This window comes from Lepidochelys kempii, chromosome 15 (genome assembly GCF_965140265.1).
Source record: "Lepidochelys kempii isolate rLepKem1 chromosome 15, rLepKem1.hap2, whole genome shotgun sequence".
Taxonomy (NCBI): domain Eukaryota; kingdom Metazoa; phylum Chordata; order Testudines; family Cheloniidae; genus Lepidochelys; species Lepidochelys kempii.
The window spans coordinates 11,755,409-11,780,631 of NC_133270.1; the positions used below are offsets into that span (position 1 = coordinate 11,755,409).

General features: G+C 42.7%; 2 protein-coding genes across 21 annotated transcripts in view; one reads left to right on the top strand and one right to left on the bottom strand.

Annotated features, from left to right (window-relative positions):
• The window catches only part of PRR14L (proline rich 14 like), a 36,657-nt gene extending 32,517 nt beyond the window's left edge, over positions 1 to 4,140 (bottom strand). For 2 of the 7 annotated variants that reach the window (XM_073312459.1, XM_073312461.1), the window contains exons 1-2: positions 3,903 to 4,139; positions 2,446 to 2,600 (exon numbers count right to left, since the gene is read on the bottom strand). The gene's annotated coding sequence lies outside the window, so the exon portion shown is untranslated. The other 5 variants (XM_073312465.1, XM_073312462.1, XM_073312464.1 and 2 more) reach the window with 5 other exon arrangements.
• DEPDC5 (DEP domain containing 5, GATOR1 subcomplex subunit) overlaps positions 4,044 to 25,223 on the top strand; it is a 65,425-nt gene continuing 44,245 nt past the window's right edge. For 6 of the 14 annotated variants that reach the window (XM_073312472.1, XM_073312473.1, XM_073312470.1 and 3 more), the window contains exons 1-20: positions 4,253 to 4,784; positions 5,276 to 5,393; positions 5,957 to 6,044; positions 6,679 to 6,725; positions 7,112 to 7,197; positions 7,800 to 7,883; positions 8,615 to 8,664; positions 11,567 to 11,636; positions 14,189 to 14,267; positions 14,626 to 14,687; positions 15,700 to 15,769; positions 17,429 to 17,501; positions 18,375 to 18,478; positions 18,857 to 18,931; positions 19,642 to 19,776; positions 20,440 to 20,501; positions 20,602 to 20,675; positions 22,599 to 22,668; positions 23,152 to 23,188; positions 23,963 to 24,083. In XM_073312472.1, coding sequence (XP_073168573.1) covers positions 5,336 to 5,393; positions 5,957 to 6,044; positions 6,679 to 6,725; positions 7,112 to 7,197; positions 7,800 to 7,883; positions 8,615 to 8,664; positions 11,567 to 11,636; positions 14,189 to 14,267; positions 14,626 to 14,687; positions 15,700 to 15,769; positions 17,429 to 17,501; positions 18,375 to 18,478; positions 18,857 to 18,931; positions 19,642 to 19,776; positions 20,440 to 20,501; positions 20,602 to 20,675; positions 22,599 to 22,668; positions 23,152 to 23,188; positions 23,963 to 24,083 — 1,445 coding nt within the window. In that variant the 5' untranslated portion in view covers positions 4,253 to 4,784; positions 5,276 to 5,335. The other 8 variants (XM_073312479.1, XM_073312478.1, XM_073312471.1 and 5 more) reach the window with 6 other exon arrangements.

The window sequence follows — 25,223 nt, forward strand, 5'->3', positions numbered from 1 at the left end:
GGCCAATACTATGCTAGCAATATCTATGCTCAAACAGTTATTGCTAGTACAGTTCTAACCATAGTGTCAGCATGACCACAACATGGTTAACCACAAGTGCTCTGAACTACATTAAGTAAAGGGTCACTTAAAAAAAAAATTTTTTTAATAGAGCCCTGATGGAAGAATACTATATACTTAACACTGACATGCTCATGAATCTCCATTGAGAGTTTCTACACAAAGCTACCATAGGCTAGGTCAGGTTGCACCAATCACTCAGCTAACAGCCAACAGAAGGTTAATAAAACCCAATCCTATTACTCAAATGTTGATCTTGCCACTCTTTACACAGCTCAAAAACATAGATGAACATCAATCCCTTCTCCTAGCTCAATATTTCTATGCTATACATAACTAAAATCCTCAAGATTCTTTAAAAAACAAAACAAAAGAAACAATAGGGGAGGAGGAATGTTGCTCAAAAAAATTTAAAACCTTTATCTTCAAAAACTTACACCATTTCTAGCAGTACTGACTAGCGTATGGCTAATTTAAAAGAAAAACAACATAATATGGTCTCAAAACACTAATGAGCTACAAATAAACACAAACTCTGACCATCTACAAGTTAAATAAACACTACGCATGGCTTCTTTCCTCAGGAATTGGTAATAAAAACATGGGTTAAATTCTAGACCCTGATTTTAATCCCTCTTTAAAATGACAATATCAGTTGTAAGCAAAAGACAGCTGAGAGGCTGCAGAATCTTAGCATATATTTACCAAAGATAGGAAGAAGGACCCATTTACAAAAACACTTCAGATTTATTTTCTTCTAGCCTGTCTTTCAGCACAGGAAAAACACATTCCAGTCATCTACATCTTTTCTTGTGATCCAGAAATGCTTCTCACACACACAACCTCTACCAGGTATTAGGGAGGTAAAGTAACTTGCTCAAAATCAAAATAACAAAGAGTTGCAGACATAGGAATCAGAGTAGCAGCTGTGTTAGTCTGTATCCGCAAAAAGAAAAGGAGTACTTGTGGCACCTTAGAGACTAACCAATTTATTTGAGCATAAGCTTTTGAGAGTTACACCTCACTTCATTGGATGCTCATGAAAGCTTATGCTCAAATACATTTGTTAGTCTCTAAGGTGCCACAAGTACTCCTTTTCTTTTTCGGACACAGGAATAGAACCCAGGTCACCCAAACCCGTGACCTGCTCCAACATCTAGAAAGTGGCCCACCAAAAAGCAAACAATGTAAAATAAAATTATAAAAAAAATATTTATAAACAAGCTTGAGTAGGTTCGCTTTAATGAGGCCCCAAAGTTCATTTTTTGGAGAAGCCCAAGGAAAGCCAGCCATCCCAAATCTGAAAATGAAAACAGTTTTTCATAACCGAAGGGACTCTGAAACAAGGCCAGCAGTATCCACAGTCCTTATCCCAGCCATCTCAAGGCCCCTCGGGATAAAAGTACCAGGGCATCAAGCTGGTGCTGTTTTCATCATCCTGTGAAGGATGCCAGGAGACCCTGTACCCCTGTTGATGCACTCACAAGCGGCTGCCCCACACGTTCCCCCAGATGGATGGATTGTCCCCGCATCCCTCCCAGAGGGTGCCCCCCCACACACAGTTGCCAGGTCTCCGCACAACTGCTCCCTAGAAAGGGGTGCTCCCCCACAGGTGCCACGTCTCCACACAACCCCCAAAGGGGCCCCCCCGCAGGTGCCAGGTCTCCGCACCCCTCCCCCAAAGGGTACTCCCTCACAGGTGCCAGGTCTCTGCACAACTGCTCCCCAAAAAGGAGGGCTCCCCCGTGGGTGCCGGGTCCCTCCCTATCGGGAGCTGCCAGCTCCGAACTCGGCGAAAGACGGGACCGTACCCACCCCAAGGCGGAAGGTCCCCAGCACAGCCAGATCGTGACTGAAGTGCGGCCGGGGGGTACAGGGGGCGCACTACCCCTTTTACCTGAGCGGGGTACGGGCCCGCCGCCAGCCCCGCTTCTTCCTTCCAGAGCCGCTCTCTCCTCCTTCCCTCCCCCCCGCCTCCTCTCTATGGTCACATCACTTCCTCATCCAGCCATTGGCTGCTGCTCACTCGCCAGGAGCCAACTGCTGCCTCGCTTGCGGTTTCTTACACTCCCAGTGGGCTCTTCCGCGCACCTCCCTCAGCACGTAGACCGAGCGGGCTCCTCCATGCACCTCCCCCGGCACGCCGTCCCAGCGGGCTCTTCCACGCACCCCCCCCGGCACGCCGTCCCAGCGGGCTCTTCCACGCACCCCCCCCTTCCTCACCTGCCACAACTCTTCCAAGCACTACCACCCTCCTTGCCTGTCCACAACTCTTCTCAGCACCTCTCCACACAAAGGCTCTTAGTGTTCCCAGCTGCTCCTCCCACGCTACAGTACTACACTGTACCTCTCCCGCTGGCCCCACTTCACCACAGCACGACTTACCAAGTGAAATACATAAAGTCAGCAGCACTGTGTCACATACAAATGCCTTGTAGTCTACAAAGAGGTAGAACATGCCCAGGTTCCATGCTGATGGGCAGAACGCTCCTAACAACATGCTACTTGGTGGCATGATATAGTGGAACACATGCCAACTCCTGCAATAAAACAAAATTTGTCCTGTTATACTCAGCATGTGTGGATGAAGAGACATCGGAAAAGTTAAAATCCATGCAAAGTTTGACTGTGCATTTCTCAGAAATGGACAAAGAAGAAAGGCATGATTTTTTTTTTTCATACCCACTTATGTTCCTGAGAAAAGATATGTCACATACCTCCAGATTCACTATCTGATCCTTTTCCCATTGAAAGCAATGGCAAAATTCCTATTGAGCTGACTGGGAGGAAGTTTGGCCCTCTGAGACTTCATATTATTTAAAACATTTAACTCATAATCAACCCCCTAAAAGCCAACCCAACTAGAGCCCCATCGTGGTAGGCACTGTATAAATATATAATAAATTACAGACATTGTCTCAAAGAGTTTACATGCTAAAAGACAAGATCTGGCATTTCTTCTCATTCCTTTTTCTGATCCCTAAGATCAGAAGTGCTCATGTCCCCACAATAGCTATCCTAAAAGCATGTGTTTTCCCATTATTTCTTGAAGTTTCTTTCTTTTATCCCAATTCTGAAAATCTATCCATGTGAGTACACCATTATGCTCTCATGAAGACATTTAGTTTCTATACAAATGCAGGGGTGTGCCCACGATGATCAGTTTGCAGGATTTGGCCTTTGCTGATTTACAGCCTATTCTTCTCGGTCCAGGAGAAAAGAACCTGCATGACATAGGAAGGAAAGAGGACCAAGGCAAAGTAAAAGGAAATAGGGAGAAATTATGGTAAAAAATGATGAGGGAAAAGAAAGAAGCAAAATTTTTAAGTTTACTTATAGCAGTCTAGCAACCGCTTTTGTTTCTGTTTATAATTGTTCATATTTAAAAATTGAACATTTAATTTCAACCTAACAACCAGATGGTGCTTACTTTTAACTAACAAGTAACAATATCCCAGTCTAATAAACTCATTGGGCCTTCAATCTCAGAATGTATTCAGCCCACTCTGGGGTTATTTTATCGTCTAAACTGTAAACCCTTTCTAGTTACCCCACTGAAGCTGCCAAACAGGCAGCACCCGCGGCTGTGAACTTCTAGAATGCTTGAGACTATGAAGCTCAACGCAACCGAGTACGAAGTTACAGTCCGGAAGATCTTTCCCTTAAGGGAACATCAACCGCCTCATCCTCTGACCCCGGCCAAAAGGCTCACCCAACACACTGTCCTCACTCTGTTTTGTCCAAGTCATTCCTCCCCTCCGCCTCGGCCATGGGGGAGGAGTGGCGTTAACCCCTTGTTCACTAGTAGCGAGCCCTTTCCCCCAGCACGACCCCGTTTTCACCTGGTTAGGACTGTCTGATACTGTCAGCTGGGGGCTGCATGTTCCAGGCTTGGTCTCTGCCCACAGGTTTGGGGGACCGCCAGGGAACTGGCTAGGAAGGACACCTTCCCGCCCCGCCCCCGGGCCAGGACCTACAACGGCTTCCCCCGCCCACGGGCCCCGGCTCCCGCGGTGGCGCGGTCCCGCCTGAGGAAGCCTCTCTTTCCCCTCCCGTCTCTATGGTGCCGCACTCTCTCCGCAAGTCCCGGATGAGGAAGTGAGGCCGCTCTGTGGGCTGTGCTGGTGATTCGCCTCGGGAGCCGCCCCCTGCCCTGGCTCCAGCCGCCGCCGGGACCAGTAAGAATCGGGGAGCCGGGGCCTGCTCTGGCCCTTCCCCCACCCCCGTAGTTTTTGGCGTGGGGGTTTATTTGCCTCTCGCTCATCTCCTTCGCCGCGGGGAGCGGGGGAATTTGCCTCCCCTTTGGGGGCGTGGTTGTCATGGGGATGGGAGGAATTGCCCCTTCTCTAGGATGGGGGGGGGGGGGGTCTCTTTCTCTTTGGGGGAGGGGTTCACCCCCAGGCATGGTCACTGCGTTGTTGGGGTGGACACACACCTGTCAGGGATGGAGACACTACGTTTACATGGTCCTGCCTCAGGGCAGGGGGTCTGGACCAGGTCCCCTCCAGCCCTTCATTTCTATGTTTCTGTTTGCTGGGGAGTGTCTGCTCCCACGGGGGCTCGTTCCCACGGGTAGGTGGAGCATTGGACTGCAGGAGATCTGACACCCCTAATTGCGGATTCCTTGACCCCTGTAGTTGTCTGAGTAGCGGGCAGTGCTGGCTGGGGGCCTTTTGCTGGCCCAGGAGTTGTCATTATGCCGTGGGTTGTGTCACTGAGATGAGGTATTGACTCCAGTTTTTGTCATGGGGGGTGGGGATTGATCTGAAGGATTATGGACAGTTTGCAGCTCAGAAAAGCTACAGCATTTTGGTTAAAGAGTTAGGCTTGAATTTTACATTCTGGACTGTGTGTGTATGTGACTCTGTGAGAGAGAAAGTGCTCCTGAACTGTGTTGTACGGTCAACAGATAATAGAAATTCTTTTCTAGTTCAAAGTGTGGCATCCTGTCTTTTTCATATGAAAGACCCAAATTCTATCATAATAGTGACTGTCAAGTCGTAAGTGACCAGCATGACGCATATTGACAAATAGGAAATCTTAGGCAGCTATGGAATTGGTACAAGCGCATTGTTTGTGGAGCATGAGTGATGCTGGTGTTGCTCTGTGAGACTGGAACCTCCAAGGTTTCCTCTTGAAATGTAGAGCTGTAGAAGAGTTTTATAATAAGGAAAGGGCTGAGTTTCTTTGCTTTGTTTTTGTTTTTACTTACCAGGGAGACAAGATGTCATCTGTTCTCTTTACTTGGAGTAGCTGAGAAGAACCAGGATTCAAAATGAGAACCAACAAGGTCTACAAACTCGTCATACATAAGAAGGGATTTGGGGGCAGTGGTCAGTATCCATTGAGTCATAAGTGTTTTTAGGACTGCTGGTTTAATGAATAATCAGCAGTTTTCCATAATTTTTCTAATTTAACAGTGACAAAGCTGATTTCCATTTTTGTTAGGCTTTTTCAAACAAAATATTAAGGGATTAGCCTTTTTGTAACCTACAATGTCACTCGTCAGAAGGTGGAAAGCCGATTGATAGTAGAATACAAATTAAAATCCACAAGTGCCAGATTACAGTAAAAATGTTAGTTTCTGTGACATAAAATATCTTTGACACCTTTTCATTTGTCATTTTGGCCTCCTTTTTTGCTATCCCTGTTGCCTCTTGCTTAGCTACAGAATTGGGAGAGGCTCTAGTGCCAGGTCGTATTGCTGCACATGGATATGTGTGGACTCAGAGTTTGTGGGTCCCACTGGCAGGACCTAGGACTCTGTCTGAAGCGTGTACTGAGTTGTAAATTAACAGATGGATATACAGCATATTACAGTGCATAAGTTCCTGCGTTTTCATTTTTATCTGTTGATTGCAGGCTGCCTCACTGAATTGCTATCTTTGTTTTCCAGATGACGAATTAATGATGAATCCCAAAGTGTTTCTTCACATCAAGCTGGGAGATGTTGTTGAGATTGCACACCCTAATGATGAGTACAGGTGAATTGTCTTTCTGCTAATATCAGCCAAGTGTAGCTGGAGCACCTAAAATACTAATCTCTCCATTCCTTTAGTGTGTAACAACTTGAAGAGTGAGTAGATACTGAGGGACCACTGGGTATGCAATATAGATATTTTGCTGTAGCATAGAGGTATATCTTTCTGTTTGAAAGGAAATAAAGGGGTGACTTTATCAAATGGCCTTCTTCTGTAGTTTGACATGTTCCGTGTTATGTGGCATTAGAGGCTTTGCTGGCCATACTTGGGATGAGTAACAGCTGTTCTTGAAGTAGGTCCTCAGGCCTTTATTTTCTTTCTTGCTGTTACATAGCGATGGTTCCTTAATCCCATGGGTCCTGAGGAATAGGTTTGTATAATAATAATTAGCTTTTTTAGGGTAAAGAATGGTAATGGCTGATCAGATCAAGGGGAAGGGATGTTTTAACTTGTTCTCTTAGAAATTGTCTGGTTCTGAGCACCTTTTCTGCTAGGTGAGTATTGTTAATGCTCTAGCTTATCCCCTATGCTGAGGTGCCTTTACTGAGATGGAGGAATTCAAGCCCTCCATGGTGACAGCAGGATAGATGGCTGGTTTCTCCATGTCGTTGTTCACCTTCTGTCTTCTGTGTTCCAGCCCTCTGCTCCTGCAAGTGAAGTCACTTAAGGAAGATTTGCAAAAAGGTAAGATTCCAGACTCTTATAGTGTGACTATAAGGCTTAACAGAGGAAATCACAATGAAATTAACCACAATTTCTAGGTTTGTTTTGGGTTTTTTTTTTTAAATGACTCTCTTTATTGCAACTTGTCAAATCTCTGCTTTTCTCATGGAACTGTTGGGGGCTGCATGCCTGCTATCTGCAGCAAACTGCTTGGAAGACTCAGGACAATGGCAGTTTCCATTCACATTGTTCAAGTGGAATGTGGATACCTAGATCTAAAATGTATTGTCAAAATAATGGCTTACTTTGTATGTCCACAAGCAGGGCCCATTCTCTCATTGGGGCTATAGCAAGGGATGGATTAAATGGGAATAAGTATTCTCCTATTTTTCTCTTCCTTATGGCAGAAACTATAAGTGTGGATCAGACTGTAGCTCAGGTATTCCGACTGAGACCATACCAGGATGTCCATGTGAATGTTGTCGACCCAAAGGTATGTAATATTACAACCGTGAATAACAATATTTCCATCTGCCTCTGCACTTAGCACAGGGGAAGTCATTTTTTTTTTTTGTCAAGGTGCATATTTCTTTGTCAAGGTCCAGACTCCAGAGAAAATAATAAAAATAATAACGTAATCATAATAAGTAAATAAAAAGATTTCAGGGTTTGTTCAAAAGCATCTGGTGGTCTGGATTCGGCTCACGGTCTGCCTATTGACTACTCCTAATTTAGCACAAATGGGAGTCTTTCAGAGATCTTATTTGCCTTAGAGTTAGAATAAAGCTCCCCCTCCCCCTTTGTTTGTTTTTTGTAAAAAGGTATTTTCTCTTGTGCTTCAGATCAATGCTGGGGGTGGGGAGTGTGCTTAGACCTTTACTTTGAACTTCACTAATCCCCAGAATATGCCAGCCTGCCACTCATGATTGTCCCTGTATTCCAGCCATATGAGCTTTCAGTAGTTGTAGTTTTAGGCCTTCCCTTTTAAGAGCATTTACTTGCTTTGAAAGGGCCTTTCATGTAACATGAGGTCATATAAGAGAGTGCTGTATTGGGAACACACACTGAAATCTATGTACTGATTCCTTTTTTAAGGATGTGACTCTTGACCTGGTGGAGCTGACCTTTAAGGATCAATACATTGGGCGTGGGGATATGTGGCGACTGAAAAAAAGCTTGGTAAGGCCTATGGTTGTAATGTGTGGGATGGAGGGGACACTGTCTTTTCTCACTGTTCAGGAACATGAGACATGAACATGGCTATCATGCAAAGCTATGGAGCACTGAGGAAAAGCTCAAGGGCAGAAATCTGCCTCCTTCCTTTCTGTGTACTAGTGAGTGGGACTTGAGTGGGAACTGTATGTAACAATATTACAGTATTTAATTAAGTTGCTTCACAACCTTTTTCTGGAAAATAGTGTTCATTACTGTGGATCACTGGTAGCCAACAATGCTAATGGTTGTTCATCATACTCTTTGTTCAGTGAAAAGAATTTAGAATATTTGGAGAGGTTGGGTCCAAGTGAACTTCAGCCAAAAATGTGCTAGAATTAACTGTTTCATGACATTGCCATTGTTAGACAACAGCTGAGAATTCCCACATTTCTGTATTCTGGAGTGCAGCTAGTGTCCAATCAGATGAGCAGTATACCAGATAAAGGATAGCTGTTTTTCTTGCTCGTGTGCTCTCTGCTACATTAAACTATATCCCTTTACCTACGCAAGCCATAGCAGAATACTCCCTAGGTTGAGATGTTAATTGTAAATGTGCTAAGTGGCCTCCAGCCTTTAAGGTGGACTTCAGGGAGGGGGATCAGGGTCTCAGGGTTCTAACAACTGTTTCCTATGATTCATTCTAGCTGCTTTGGGAGTTATTGCTTTTTCCATCATCTGTAACTCTTGTGTCTTAGGTCAGCACATGTGCCTATGTCACCCAAAAGGTGGAATTTGCAGGTATCCGGTGAGTGCTGAATTGTCCTGATTTATTCTTATGAGTAGATGTAGAGAAGTGTTTATATGCAGAGATATCTGGCTGTGCAAGTAACTGAATGAAAGAAGAAATGCCTTGGGGGTTTGTATACCATATTTTTAACTCTGCTAGCTATTAATTAATGAAAATGTCAAGGCAGAAAGCTGCTGCTTTTAGCCGTCCTGCCCAGGTACAGTAAACATATTTGTTGTTGCCTGTGCCATTAGATCAATGAGCTGAGCACACCCAATATGAGAACAAACAAAGGGCAGGTAAATTTTCTGCACTCCAGTCTCTGAAATATCTTATTCTCTAGTACATTCCCTCTTCCCATCTCAAAGCTCTAAGTATCCCTTTTCTCCCCAGTTTACCTATTTAATCGATTTGTGGATTATAAAGCCAGAAGAGACCATTGTGATCATTTCGTCTGGCTTTCGGAATAACACAGATCCTGGGACTTCCCCTGAATTAATTCCTTTTTGAACTAGATCATATCTTTTAGGAAAACATCCAATCTTGATTTAAAAATTACCAGTGATGGATAATCTACCACAACCCTTGGCAAGTTGTTCCAGTGGTTAATTATCCTCATTGTTAAAAAATTTGAGCCTTATTTCTAGTCTGACTTTGTCTAGCTTCAGCTTTCAGCTATAGATTCTTGTTATACTGTTATTTGGGAGGTTGAAGATCCCTCTATTATCAAATTTCTGTTCACCCCTGTTAGGTACTTTAACAACTGTGATCAAGTGACCCCTTACCCTTCCCTTTGTTAAGCTAAATGGATTGAGCTCCTGGGATCTTTCACTGTAAGGCATATTCTCCAATTCCAATCCTTTATTCATTCCCATGGTTGTTCTCTGAATCCTCTCCAATTTATCAACATCCTTCTTGAATTGTGGACAACAGAACTGGATTCAGTATTCCAGCAGCAGTTGCACCAGTGCCAAATACAGACATAATATAACCTCTCTACTCCTACCCAAGGTTGCACAGTTTACAAGCATCACATTAGCCCTGTAGACCACAACATCACACTGGGAGCTCATATTCAGCTGATATTATCCATCATGACCCCCAAGTCCTTTTCAGTGTCACTGCTTCCCAAGATAAAGTTCCCCATCTGGTAAGTATGGTTTACATTCTTTGTTCCTAGATGTATGACTTTACTTTTGGCCATATTAAAACACAGTGGTTGATTGTGCGCATCTTATCAAATGATCCAGATTGCTCTGTATCTGTGACCTGTTCTCTTCATTGTTTACCATCCCCCCCATTCTTTGCACAATCTGCCAACTTTCAATGATGATTTTATGTTTTCTTTCAGGTCACTGATAAAAATGTTAAATCGTATAGAACCAGTCCCTGCAGGACCCCACTGGAACCGTATCCTCTCTGTGTCCCCCATTTACAATTACATTTTGAGATCTGCCACCCAATTTCTAATCCATTTAATATGTGCCATGTTGCATTTGTATCATTTAGTTTCTTAATGAAAATATTGTGCAGTACCACATCAAATGTCTTACAGATGTTCAGATATATTAATCAACACTATTATCTTATCAACCAAATTTATAATCTCATCAAAAATATATCAAATTAGTTTGCTGAGATCTAGTTCCCATAAACCCATGTGAATTGGCATTAATTATATTACCCTCCTTTAATTCTTTATTAATTGAGTCCTGTATCATTCATTCCATTATTTTGCCCAGGATCAATGTCAGACTGACAAGTCTATTACTACCCAAGTCATCCCATATACCCTTTTTAAATATTGGCACAGCATTCACTTTCTTCCAGTCTTCTGGAGCTGTTTGATCACTAACCTCCTTTACTTCATATATTGTGCTCAACTGTTTCCAGCAATGAGGATGATGTTTCCTGTAGAGACTGTCACTGCTGCTCTTATGTCACCCAGAGGTGTAGGTATAGGCTTTCCCTGCTATGTGCTGTTTGATAGATATCGCTGTTGATGCTGGACAAGGGAGTGATCATGCTAGTGCAGAACACTAAGCACTATGCTGGCCTTGAGAATTCTGTTGGTAGTGATCCCTCTTAAGTCAATGACTGATGGGGCAGAGGAAAGTATACCAAATGAGGACATGACCTGTTTGTCTGAGCAACACTGGGCCTCATTACAGGAATAACTGAATGTATGTCAGCTGTTTACTGTGGCTGAAATTATCTTGAATGCTTTCTGTTCCAAGAGAGCCATAAAGTATATTTCCCATGGTTACACTGGTTTTTACTTCCCTGGAATTTTCATTGTGTCCCTGTGTTCTGACACTGATTCAGTGGCATAATTCTTTGTTTGGTCACTTCATGGGTGTAGTGCAGGCTGCTTGTTTCTAATCTGGAATGAAAAGGAATGAATTGCACCTGATAAAAAATAAACCTGTGGCAGGAATTCTGAGCAGTATGCAAAAGACCTTAAAGCTCCACATTTTAGTGGTCTTCTTTATGTCATTTGGTGACTTGTGGGAGTTAGTGATGGGACAAATCTAATCATTTGGTTTAGGGAGTGCCACATAATTTGCCTTTGGTATTTGGTGATAACGGAATACTGTTGTGACAAGAGATTTGGTGAGAGGGAGCAAAAGAAGGGTTCCTTTGGATTGGTGTTGAGGTGACAAGAGGGAATGGTTGTGGTAGGGAGCTGCAATGGGAGGTCACTTGGCACTGGTGCCATGCAGGGGCAGCCATTTAAAGTATGTTTTGTTTCAATTGATTTTACCCAAAGACCGTTAAGGGCTATATTAATGTCCCAACTGAATGCAATGTTTGTCGTATCTCTAGCTAGAACATAGCGTGTAGTTCTCTAATCTCCATACCAACTCTCTTTAACAAAGGTTATTTTTGCATTGAATTCCTTTCTTTGTTTTGCTTATAGGGCACAAGTGGGTGAGCTATGGGTTAAGAGCGAGAAGGTCACATGTGGGTACATCAGTGAAGATACCCGGGTAGGATTTTTTAAAAATTTTTCTCCCTTTCCTTCAGCTGATGTTTCAGGCTACCAAACCAGTGAGTTTGCCACTGTGCCATTGGCTATAGCCATATTACTGGTTTGGTAGCAGTTTTGATGTTTAATATGTTACTGTATATCGGATTTCTCTCTATTTGATGATCTCCTTTGGTTGCTCTTTTCTTTGGACTGAGGTTGCTATGAGCAGAAAGTAGGGCTTGATTAATCGCAGTTAACTCACGCGATTAACTCAAAATTAATCACGATCAAAAAAAGTAATCACAATTAATCACACTGTTAAATAATAGAATACCAATTGAAATTTATTAAATATTTTTGGATGTTTTCTACATTTTAAAATATATTGATTTCAATTACAACACAGAATAAAAAGGTTACAGTGCTCACTTTATTTTTATTACAAATATTTGCACTATAAAAATGGTAAATAAAAGAAATAGTATTTTTCAATTCACCTCATAGAAGTACTGTAGTGCAGCAGTTCTCAGACTTCATTGCACCGTGATCCCCTTCACACAACAAAAATTACTACATGACCCCAGGAAGGGGGACCGAAGACCGAGCCCGCCCAAGCCCTGCCACCCGAGCACCATCGCCGCAGGTGAGCGGCCAAAGCTGAAACCCAAGGGCTTTTGCCCTAGGCAGGAGGCATGTAACCTTAGCTCTGGGCAGTGGGGCTTGGGCTTTAGACTTGCTGGGGCCCAGGGCCAACACCAGGCTTGGTAACCCCATTAAAATGGGCTCACGACCCACTTTGGGGTCCCAACCCACAGTTTGAGAACACCTGCTGTAGTGCAATCTCTTTTATCATGAAAGTGCAACTTACAAATATAGGGTTTTTTTGGTTACATAACTGAACTCAAAAACGAAATAGTGTAAAACTTTAGAGCCTACAAGTCCACTCAGTCCTACTTCTTGTTCAGCCAATCGCTAAGACAAACAAGTTTGTTTACATTTGCAGGAGATAATGCTGCCCACTTCTTATTTACAATATAACCTGAAAGTGAGAACAGGCATTCACATGGCACTATTATACCTGGCATTGCAAGATATTTACGTGCCAGATGCGCTTAAAATTGATATGCCTGTTCATGCTTCAGCCATGGTTCCAGAGGACATGCTTCCATGCTGATGACACTTGTTTAAAAAAAAAAAAAAAAGTGTTATTTAAATTTGTGACTGAACTCCTTGGGGGAGAATTGTATGTCTCCTGATCTGTTTTACCCGCAATCTGCCATATATTTCACGTTATAGCAGTCTCAGATGATGACCAAGCACAAGTTGTTCATTTTAAGAATACTTTCACTGCAAATGTGACAAAATGAAAAAAAGATACCAATGTGATAGCTACAGCACTCGATCCAAGATTTAAGAATCTGAAGTGCCTTCCAAAATCTGAGAGGGACGAGGTGTGGAGCATGCTTTCAGAAGTCTTAAACGAGCAACACTCTGATGCGGAAACTGCAGAATGCAAACCACCGCAAAAGAAAATCAACCTTTTGTTGTTAGTATCTAATTCAGATGATGAAAATGAACATGCGTCAGTCCACACTGCTTTGGATCGTTATCGAGCAGAACCCATCATCAGCATGGACGCATGTCCCCTGGAAAGGTGGTTGAAGCATGAAGGGACATATGAATCTTTCGTGCATCTGGCATGTAAATATCTTGCAACACCAGCTACAACAGGGCCATGCAAACGTCTGTTCTCACTTTCAGGTGACTGTAAACAAGAAGCAGGCAGCATTATCTTCTGCAAATGTAAACAAACTTGTTTGTCTGAGCGATTGGCTGAAGAAGAAGAAGGACTGAGTGGACTTGTAGGCTCTAAAATTTTACAATGTTTTATTTGTTATCAAAAATAAATATAAAGTGAGCACTGTGCACTTTGTATTCTGTGTTGTAATTGAAATCAATAGATTTGAAAATGTAGAAAACATTCAAAAATATTTAAATAAATCATATTCTATTATTGTTTAACAGCTCAATTAATCGTGATTAATTTTTTTAATTGCTTGACAGCCCTAACAGAAAGTTTTCATTAACTATTTGTTTTTTGTTTTCTGAACTGGCAGAAAATATAACAGAGACGCTGAAATGTAAACTCTGAACAAAATGGAATTTTACCAAAGGACAATGTGCTGCCCCATTCACCAACAAATACTTTAAGTGAAACCCTTGCAAGTTCCTTTTCATTATTGCTCACTCACAAATTAATGGTGACACATGCTGCTGGCTATGAAGGATGTGGAGAATAACAAATTCCAGAAATCACACGATTAACACTCTCCAGTGCAATGAGTTCAACTATATTAAGAATTACACAGGACTTTGAAAAGCAAACCCCTCAGAGGTTACTGTAGTGCAGTCTATGTAGGCGGAGCTTATGTGTAGCTTAATAATTAATGCCCATGTTAGAGAATGTTGGGATAACTGCTCAGGAGCTAAACAGCTTCCTTCTAGTTAATAACCTTATGAAGCCTTCAGCAGGTATGTCACCACATGACACTATCTCTCACTCCTCGTTAGGTGGTGTTCCGCTCAACTTCAGCCATGGTTTACATCTGTATCCAGATGAGCTGTGAAATGTGGGATTTTGACATCTATGGTATGTAGATAACTTTTTTTCTCACGTACTTGATTTAAATGTCCTGCCTTGTACGTAGACAATGCATTGGAAATATGAAGTTAGGGTCAGTTGCTATTGACACCAAAGTTGTGCTTTTCTTCCCATCATCTAAAACCTTAGCCCTGCTTGTTGTTGTTTGTCGTGTTCCTTTCTCTGGTAACATCAGCAGTGACTCTTAATGCCTGTAAGGTGGGCTGCCCTGATCCTAATACAACTTTTTGTACTGGAACCCTCAAGATAAGTTTACCTCAAAACAGGGAAGTGTGTGGGTGCGTGTGTAATAAAAATAATGGCAGCTTTCTGATACCTTTGTGCTGCTTTTTTTTTTTTTTTGCAGGGGACCTGTACTTTGAGAAAGCTGTGAACGGTTTCCTTGCTGATCTTTTCACCAAATGGAAGGTACTGTTGCAGTTTCGTATAGAGCCTGCTTCTAAAAGAACAAGTCATCCCATGTATTTGTCCATTCTCCAGTATCACTTGTTTATCTAATGTGCTGATATCCTCTTTAAAAAGAGCCACAAGCCGGCTATTCAAAGTTAAAAGATAAGACCCTGATTTTTTTACACATTTAGTGAGTCTTCAGTTGTAATTTCCAGTGGTCATGACTCCCTTAGTCATGGACCTTCACAAACAAGGGCCCTGGCACGAAAAAGTTTAGTTTAAATAAGGAAATCACAGCAATCTTGAATAAGACACTTAAGATAGGGGTGAATGTCAAATCAACAAATTAGAGGGCAAGGGTAGATTTAAATAATCAAGAGCCCTAAATCTTGAACATGTCAAATGCATGCAAAGTGTGTCTGACATTGCCAGGAGTCCAGGACGCGAGAAGTGTACACTTTAGGGTTGTCTTATCTCCGTGCTGCTTTTTGGCAATGTTATGAAACTGATAGGAGCCACGTAAGACTTTATGCAGCTGGAAACTGTGAGATGTGAGTATAGTTTGTTTTAATATTGGGACTGGGGGAAGAGGAGGAGAAGTTGCCCTCTGGTTATCCTCTTGGATATCTCAGTATTTCTTTCTCTCAACTCCTCACCTGGGCCCATATTTCCGTTTTGAAGGGAGACTGGGAGATCTGGTTCAGGTGCTCTCTACAGCTCATTAGTGCCATTTGTTGCATTGGCAAGAAGTTGTCCTCTTAGAGAATGGTGCGTAGTATGCCTCCTACCCCCTTCTACTAGCTTGGCACTACAGGACCTACACAGCAGTGTTGTACAGCCATATAAGCCCTGTGCATTGTTGATTACAGGTGTATCAGTGTTTGCTCTCCTTTTGTTTGTGATCATCTCTGCTCCCTATTCTTTTGTATGTGTGCACTATTAGTCACTTACTGATGAGTGTGTGATTTCAGGGAGAAGAACTATTTTTCTTCTCCCCCGCCCCCAACTTCTTTCTATTCCTCTTGAACAGGAGAAGAACTGTAGCCATGAGGTGACAGTGGTTCTATTTTCTCGAACTTTTTATGAAGCAAAATCCATAGGTAAGAAGCTATTGAATAATAATTTCTCCTCCTTCTCCTGCCCCACCTTTCCATACTCTTGTCTTCAGTCTGTCCCCCTTATCTCTTAGAGGCTGGTGTTAGCTAACAATAGTTTGTGCCAATGAGAAACTTAATTCCATTATTGGGTGCTGTGTTCTGGAGTTCATTAAGAATGTGTTACGCAGGGAGTATCAGTGACCGTGGATGCTTCAGGAGATACGTACAGTCCTCAAAATTGCATATGTACAACTTGCACAACTCTGAGTCTGTTTTTATAATTTCTGTTAAGTCCTTGTTATCCTCGGAAATGGTGGGGATGAGAAGGGATCAGAGTATCTGTAAACTTGCAGAGAACCTTATTTTCTTGTACTGTAACTCAAGTATATTTCAAAAGGTGAGCACAGCTGCCCTTTTTGTGTTAGGTGGATGCACTCTCTGTCCAAAGGAGTCCGTGCCAAACACAGTGGGTGCTTGATCAGTCCCTATGTGAATCCTTTAAGGAAAAACCTAACATGAAAGGATGTGGGGCTGTCATAAAAATAAAGGGAAGGGTAACAACCTTTCTGTATACAGTGCTATAAAATCCCTCCTGGCCAGAGGCAAAACTCTTTCACCTGTAAAGGGTTAAGAAGCTAAGATAACCTCGCTGCCCCACTGACAGACCTAACCAAAAAGAAACAGCCAAATGCAGTTCAGTGGACTGAAGAGTGTCAGAAGGCCTTTAATCAGCTTAAAGCGACACTCATGTCTGACCCTGTGCTAAGGGCCCCAGATTTTGACAAACCGTTCCTAGTAACTACAGATGCGTCCAAGCGTGGTGTGGGAGCAGTCTTAATGCATGAAGGACCGGATCAAGAGTTCCGTCCTGTCATGTTTCTCAGCAAGAAGCTGTCTCAGAGGGAAAGCCACTGGTCAATCAGTGAAAAGGAATGTTAAGCTATTGTCTACGCTTTGGAAAAGCTACGCCCATACGTTTGGGGACGGCGTTTCCACCTGCAAACTGACCATGCTGCGCTACAGTGGCTTCATACCACCAAGGGAAATAACAAAAAACTTATTTGGTGGAGTTTAGCTCTCCAAGATTTTGATTTCGACATCCAACACATCTCAGGAGCTTCTAACAAAGTGGCTGATGCACTCTCCCGTGAAAGTTTCCCAGAATCAACTGGTTAAAATCGTCCTTGAGATGTGGAAAATATTGTTAATCTTTATACAGTTGGTAGTATATTTAGAGGTGCATGTGTCTTATTAACTCTGTTTTCTCCTAGAGCTCCAGGAAGAAATCACAGCCAGTGTTTTCACCCTATCTGTGATTTAGGGGGCGTGTCATAAAAATAAAGGGAAGGTGAAACCCTTTGAAAAGCAAAACCCTTTCACCTGTAAAGGGTTTTGCCTCTGGCCAGGAGGGATTTTCCCTTTATTTTTATGACAAGAGCATATATGCAAATTGTCCCCAAAGTACTCACTCTTGTAGAAAGACCCCTGTGACTTCATTTTTAAACCAAATTTAATATTGTCAGAGAGATCTGAAGTTTTTCTTACAGATTTAGATGTGCTCTAGCAATAACTTCCCTTGGCTAAAAAGGGGAGTAAGCCTTTGGGACCCCCTTCAGATTTCTGAATGAACCATCTTCATCCTTGCTTTCCTCTCCATTTCAGATGAGTTTCCTGAGATATACCGTGCCTCAATTCGGCAGGATCACGAGGGAAGATTTTATGAAGATTTCTACAAGTATATTTTCCCCTGTGACTGTTTTGTGTTTTAGGGGATATTTTTGAACAAACACATATGTAATTCTTATTAATGAGACCCATTTCTTGCTAGAATACATCACAAGGGCAAGATCTTAGCACAATGAGAGACACCCCTCTCTGAGTCCTCGCATATTGACCAGTTCTCCCTACACTCACATTTGCTGAATTGTCTTTCTGAGTGGATGGTACACAACACAGTCATACTGCTGCTTAGTTATAGAAATCAGTGACAAACTTCAGAGGCTTTAGGGCTTTCTCTGTAGTGCTGATGGTAGCATTTTATGTAAGACTTGGCTGTCTTTAGAATTTTTACTTTTTTGAGTAGCCAAAGGACAGGTGAACCCTTTGTGGGTTGCCAGTGCTGAAACTTTGATTATATTTCCAGTTAAGTTCTGTGTCTACTGATCAGGATGGGATATGGTTATTGAAGCTTTCGCCAGCTGGTAAAGTTGGTCCAGCTTGGAATGCCAGTTCCTCCTTTAAAAAGAAATGATGCTTTTCCATATTAAACATAGAACATGTTACTATATTTCTGTCCTACATGTAGGCTATAATGTAAGATCTTGTATAAGCCATAGATTGTAAGGTCTTCAGGGCAGGGACCTTGCCTGCCTTGATGTTTGTACAGCACCTGGCACATTGTGGGTACGAATGGATACCAATACACATAATAAGATGTGTGGTAGCTATCTCACCTTGGAGACAGAGTTGCAGAAGTATTCACTCTCTTCTCTATCATTCATTTCCTCAAGCTGTAGCTTGTGCATCCTTCTCTGCCTCTTAAAACTTCATCTGAGAAGCCTCGTGCTCTCCTTCCTTCCATGGTTCTCAAAAGTTGTGTTCCTTTCAGGGTTGTAGTTCAGAATGAGAGACGAGAAGAGTGGACGTCCTTGCTTGTGACCATTAAAAAACTTTTTATTCAGTACCCGGTGCTGGTGCGACTGGAGCAGGCAGGTAGGGAGATCTTCCTTAGGTGTTTTGGGGGTTTTTTTCCCCGGGGGGAAGACAGGGAGTGGTGGTTTTTTTAAGTGAAACTTAGCTGCAAAGCTTCTAGCTCTCCGTCTAGCAACACTCTACACTGAGGTTGCCTGTTCCAATGCTTATGCCACAAATGACAGTCTTGCTGCCTCCAGTTTCTTGTGGCTCTGTCTGAGGTGGCCTAGGAAGTGCAGGTTGTGATTCTGCATAGGGGAGAGGTGTGGGAATAACTCTGAAGTATAGGAAGTGTCCATTTGTCTGCCTATATTAAAAATGAAAATTTACTAAATAAATTTAATAATTTAATAAAATAATAATTTAATAAAAAATTACTTCTTTCAATCTCTTGTCCAGATGGCTTCCCCCCAGGGTATAATTCTACCTCAGCACAAGGGAACTACCTGGAGGCCATAAATCTTTCATTCAATGGTGAGTAATGAAGCATAAATTTGTGCAAAGTACAGAGAGGTGGGACCACAGAGAGTTACAGCCAATAGCTTTCTGTGGAGTGCTGCTTGCCTAACACTAACCTGTGAAAGCAAGGAGGGGAAAACTATTTAAGTTGTCACTTCTTTCATTCAACAGTAACTAGTCTGTATCTATTTCAGTGAGAACTGATATTAAAGATGAAAGATCTGAAGCTGGACAGTTTAGGTTCTTGGAACAAACTGCAAAGCTGTGTCTGCATTAAATATTTAATTTTCCTTTGTCTAAATGTGTATTGGTGTGGCTTCTATACATCAGAGTCCTCCAGTCACCATAATGCAGTGGCTTTATTTTTTTGTAAAGAGGCATATCATACTATTTGATCCTGTTGTTCACTGTCATTGACATCTTGTGTAAGTGGCAGTAAAGCAAACTCTAGCTGACAGGACAGGCACCCATGTATATAGATGCCTACACCCATCATCTGTGCCCTTCTGCGTAACTCTACTGCCAATCTACCATGTCTTTGAAAATCAGGGTGCAAACATTTTTGGTCATGGCCTTGTAGGCACTAACTGGCTGCACTCCTGTGTTTGGGGAAGGTTGCTTCCTAGCACCATCAGTAGTGAGTTTATTTCTTGAGCGCTTATGAAAACTTTAACATAATTTTATTTTAAAATATGTCTGTTCCTTGATTCTGATTTATCTCATAGTGTTTGACAAGCATTACATAAACCGAAACTTTGACCGGACTGGACAGATGTCTGTGGTTATCACACCTGGGGTGGGTGTGTTTGAAGTGGACCGTCTCCTCATGATCCTGACCAAACAGCGCATGATAGATAATGGTAAAATAGTTTTCATAACGAACTGGCAATGTTTTACAACCTCCATGTATGCAAACAACCTTAGCTCTCCAAAAGTCACCATCACAAAGTCCTGTATCCATCTCAATGATTGTTTATAGCTGGAAGACTTATTTCCATATTAAGTGCAATAATGGGCTGATTTTTAGGGGTCCTAAGCACTTGCAGCTCCAGTTAGTTTCACTGGGATTTGTGAGTGCTCAGCACTTCTTAAAATCAGGCCATGAGGAACTTTCTGTTGAAAGACAATTTTATCTGATATGCATTTGTCATGGGGGAAACTTTTCCTATCTCCCTTCCTGCATGCTGTATAGGTAAACCACAGCAATAACAACATCTGGGCACACCTATGCTCTCCATCATTTTTTGGCATTGCAGATCACTGTTGTGGAAGCAAATCCATTGTGTTAAAGATTAGATGAGAAAGAGCAGCCTGCTTATAAAGAAGGCTGCTTCTGCTTCTCAGTAGTTAATGCAAAGAAAGCATGGGATCATTAGCAGTTTATTGTAATCAGATTTAAAAATTTGGTTCAAATACAGCAGATTTATGTAACTTTAACTCAGACTTGTGTCCTGTTTGGATTAGGCCAGCAGCAACAGTTCTGGATAATATGTGGCTTGACCCCTTCATTTCTTTGTTTTCAGGGATTGGTGTAGATTTAGTGTGCATGGGGGAGCAACCACTGCATGCTGTTCCGCTCTTCAAGGTAACAGAATCTTGGCTCCCCTGAAAGTGCTGCTTATTATGAGACTAGTTGGACAAAACTCACAGTGATTATTGCACCTGTGAACTCTCTCTTCTTTTAGCTGCACAATCGCAGTGGTCCTGGAGATTCTCGCTTAGGAGATGACTACAATATTCCACACTGGATAAACCATAGGTAGGTGTGTTGTTAGGGTTATAGGTAAATATCAGCTAGTGCTGAGCCTTCATGCTGCATGTTCTTCTTCTCCACTGACCTGCTGAAGTCTTCATTTCATTCCATGTTGTTAGTTTCTATGCATTGTGATAGGGTCGGGCCAGACAGCTACAGAAGAGTAATAGAAGGCAGATATATTAGCCCCAGGCTAAGTAGGTCCCTTTTCCCTGGGTAAGGTAATGGGGAGGGTTCCAGAACAATCAGGAACCTTCTGGAGACCATTAAGACAGACAGGCTGATTAGAACACCTGCAGTCAATCAAGAAGCTGCTAGCATCAAGTAAGGCAGGCTAATCAGGGCACCTGGGTTTTAAAAAGGAGCTCACTTCAGTTTGTGGTGTGCGTGTGAGGAGCTGGGAGCAAGAGGCACTACGAGCTGAGAGTGAGAATGTGGACTGTTGGAGGACTGAGGGGTAGAAGCATTATCAGACACCAGGAGGAAGATCCTATGGTGAGGATAAAGAAGGTGTTGGAAGGAGGCCATGGGGAAGTAGCTCAGGGAGTTGTAGCTGTTGCACAGCTGTTCCAGGAGGCACTCTAGACAGCTGCATTCCACAGGGCCCTGGGCTGGAACCTGGAGTAGAGGGCAGGCCCAGGTTCCCCACGAATCCTCCCAACTCCTGGTCAGACACAGGAGGAGTTGACCTGGACTGTGCGTTCAGAAAAACGGCCAAGCTGAGGGCTGCCGTGAAGCTCCAAGGCGAGCAAATCTGCCAAGAAGCGCAAGACCCACCAAGGTAGGGGAGGAACTTTGTCACAGCATGCAAAGCACAAGTAAAGCAAAGTGCATACATACAAAATTTTGAAGGTTATAGAGCAACTTGTAAAGGAAGGAGTCTTGCTCTGAGGCTCCATGTCCAGCAGACTCATTTCTGTCTTTGAAGTTTGCTTGGGCAAATGCAGGAAGTTATGGAAATCAGAATGGACTAGTCAGATCACTTCTACCAACTCAGGAGTAAATCCTGAATAAGCTGTTACGGGTAAGGAAAATGGGTCTGAAGTGGGTAAAGACTGGAGCAAGTATATGATCCTAGTGAAACACTGAGACCTATAAGTGTGATGTTCTCAACCACCAGGCCATGGTATAGTTATATTTCATTATTTCAAGTATCTTTTTGTTAAGTACTCTGACCGTATTCTCTGTTTTCATAAGAGGCTGGGCCAGAGGTTGAATTATCCCCCCTTCCTCTCCCCCCCCCCCCCCACACGTGCACACATTCAACAATATCAATATAGCTGCTGCTAGTAGAGGCAAGTTTCCTCTTCATGTCTCTGCATGCCTGGGTGTCTTGATCACTCACACAGATTGCTCATATTCTGTCCTTCCAAATAGATTGATCTTCTCATCAGTTCTTTGCCTTATATGAAAGAGTGCTCTAGGATTTCTCATCTGAATCTTTTCTTACGGCAAGATGCACATTATCGCAAATAGTTGACTGGTTGCAAATTCAGATGGGAGCAGCTTATAAACAATTATGGTGAGATCATTAGGGGCTAAGTAAATTAGGGAGAGAGTCACCAATGGCACGTAGCATCACATCTTGCAAAAGTTAATGGACGTGAACAATTTTCTGGAGAAAGAGGAAGGAAATGAGAGAGTTCAATTGTTAGATTATTGAGGTGAACTGTGGGTTAAGTTGCATTTGAGAGTCTAAGGCCGGGGCCTTTATAGATTCCAACTTTTTCTTGAACTAAAGTGCTTTTGTAACCATCTATCCGAATCTTTCCTGATGTCTACTTCATCTCTTTTCCAGAAAGAGCCTGGCTCAAAATTCTTCCCTTTTCCCAGTCTGTACCGGCAGAAAATAAACGAAACTCAACACTTTTATTTAAAATGCCTATTTCCTAAAAGTTAACTAAACAAGCTTATGTTTTTCCTTTCCAGTTTCTACACATCCAAAAGCCAGCTCCTATGTAACAGCTTCACCCCACGGATTAAACTGGCAGGAAGGAAGGTAGGCTGGTTGCTGGGATCTCTTCCTGTCATCTGGACAAACTGTTGCCTCCTTAGCTGAGGCATGGTGTTCAGTGCTTATCTTTTCCACAGTCCATACTAATTCAGTTGTGACCTAAAGGAACCCCTGTCTTCTTATCGTTCAAAAATACTTGTAATTCTTTTTGGTGCCAGGCATCAAAGCCCGCTACTAGCTCTGTCATAATTATTACATAATTATTACATTAGAAAGCCTCCGTCTGTCTTGGGAGGGAGAAGGGACACTGGGGAGGAGGAGGAAAAATGTCTCTGGGGGTTGTGACTGGGTATCAAACTTCTGCATCACTGAGATGGTCTGGCTGCCTGATTTGAGTCAGCAGAATAAACCCTGCAGTCTGATACCAAGTATTAAGTCTGACACTCCATCACTGTGGGGTCAAATTTCCTTAGTACATGCTAACCTGTTTTATTTTCTTTATCACATTTCCTGTGTCTGCTCCTCCAGTTGCTGACAGAGAAAGTGAAAAATGGTCGAGACCCCTGTGAGTAATTCAGTACTGGAATGACCCAGTTGATTTAAAAAAACAATAAATGGCTCTAACAAGCCAATGACACTGCAATGAAACCACTATTGATGGGATTGAAAAGGGGATAATTGTGGCAAAAGGCAGAAAACAAGACTCATGTGTCCTGGGATGCTGGTATAGGTGTCTAATCTGACTTCCTGGTATGTGATCAATGGGGTAGGTTCTTAGCCCTGACTGCTTGTCAATGGCTAGAGGAGATAGTGTCAAGTTGATTTATAGGCCTTGGCCCTCTAGCAGTGTGGCTCGTGGGAAGGATGGGCCTTGACTGCCGTGGTCGAGTGCTGGCAATGCCGTATATACAGAATTACATAATCTCTGGGTTTTCATACTTCAGTACCACCTTTTTTCAGGAATGTGCATATGAACAGAAGGGGTAATTATTTTGTCCTTACACAAGAGGTCTTCTGCAAACTTGCACGTCCTGATTTGGAGGTGGTCACAACACCTCATAGAAATAGGAAGACTTGTCTGCGAATGACTGAATGTAAGGGAGGAGTTAATAGTGAGTCTAAATTGCTGATTCCTAGGTGATTGCTTTCCCAGTTGAGCTAATAGATCTGGTTCAGTTGTTCTATACACAAGACTCTTCTATGCGGTTCCTTACCATATATTTGGGGACAATTCCTTGTCTCTGAAGTGATAGCTGGCTGCTTATAATTTGTCCAGCAATCTCAGAGCTTAAACAGTAATTATAAATGAGACTCCAGAATTAAATGTTCTGTGTTCCAGCATTAGGGGCTCCTAAAGATGCTGAGAATGCCCTTCCCATTCAAGTTGATTATGATGGCTATGATGCCCAAGTGTTCAGACTGCCTGGCCCATCCCGAGCCCAGCGCTGTACCACTTTCAGGTAAGACGCTTTCAAGCAAACTGATTCTGGTTCAGCTTCACCACTTCTGTGTGTTTGCTGTTGTATAAAATGCTCTTGGGAAAGATGGGGAAGGCTAAACACCAAGAGCTTAAAACTTGTCTGAGAATAGTGTTTAGAACTAATATTTTTTGCTGGTATCAGTGACCTTCCTGCTGGTGGCCTTCCCACCATACTACTGTGAAGCCACACTAATGCTATGGGGGCAAGTAAAAGGAATAACTATCAATATATTTCCATCCAATTTAAATTTTGCTTGCTTGTTCAAACAAATTATTGTAGCCATTTCTCCTTTTCCTGTGCTCCTGTCAGATTTTGCAAGCTAGGCATGGTTAGGCTGGTTTCATACTTGGATGACTTTTGAGGAACACATCGGAGTTGCTGGAAGTGGAAATGGTCATTCAGAGAGTGGTGCTCTGTCCTCTGAGATGATACCAAACAGAGTGGGTAGGGGGTGTAGAATCCCTGAACAACTGAAAGTGTTAATTTCTGGATGCAAATTGAAATAGAGCTATGACCATGGGGTCACTGAAACTTTGATAGGGTGTTCATCCTGATGTCCTGGCCAAATGCTTTTTTTGGCCAATTACATTCAATCTCCCTAAGTTCCAGGAGCAGTTTCACAAAAACGGGCCTAATGGGGCTGCTTCAGAGTGTCATCAGTTATATCTTTCCTTCAGGGCTTAGGAGGCATTATATAGGGGAGCTTTGTACACAAACATCTGCATACATGGATTCATTCCCTCATGTACTGAGCTGATCGAGTTCAGCTTGGAAAGATGCCAGTACCTTTTAAAGACCTTTAATTTAATTTTAAGGGCACTCTAGAACTCCCTGGGCAGTCTGGTTTTCTAGCTGTGTAGGGCTGGGACTGGTTCCTTCCAAATTCTGTCAATGCCATGGGTGGCTGCAGAACTGTGGGAGGTGCTGAGCAGGCTCCCTTTGGAGCACTGCTGCCTAGCTAGGAGATTTCTAGTGTTCGGTATCCTATGTTGTTGGATAACTATTTAATATGCTAGCTAGGGAAGGCAAATGTGCCATTGCACTCATATATTCAAAGATGGTGACACTAACCCTTTACCACTGGGCTTGGATTCAGCTATCAGTCTACAGGTTCCTGGA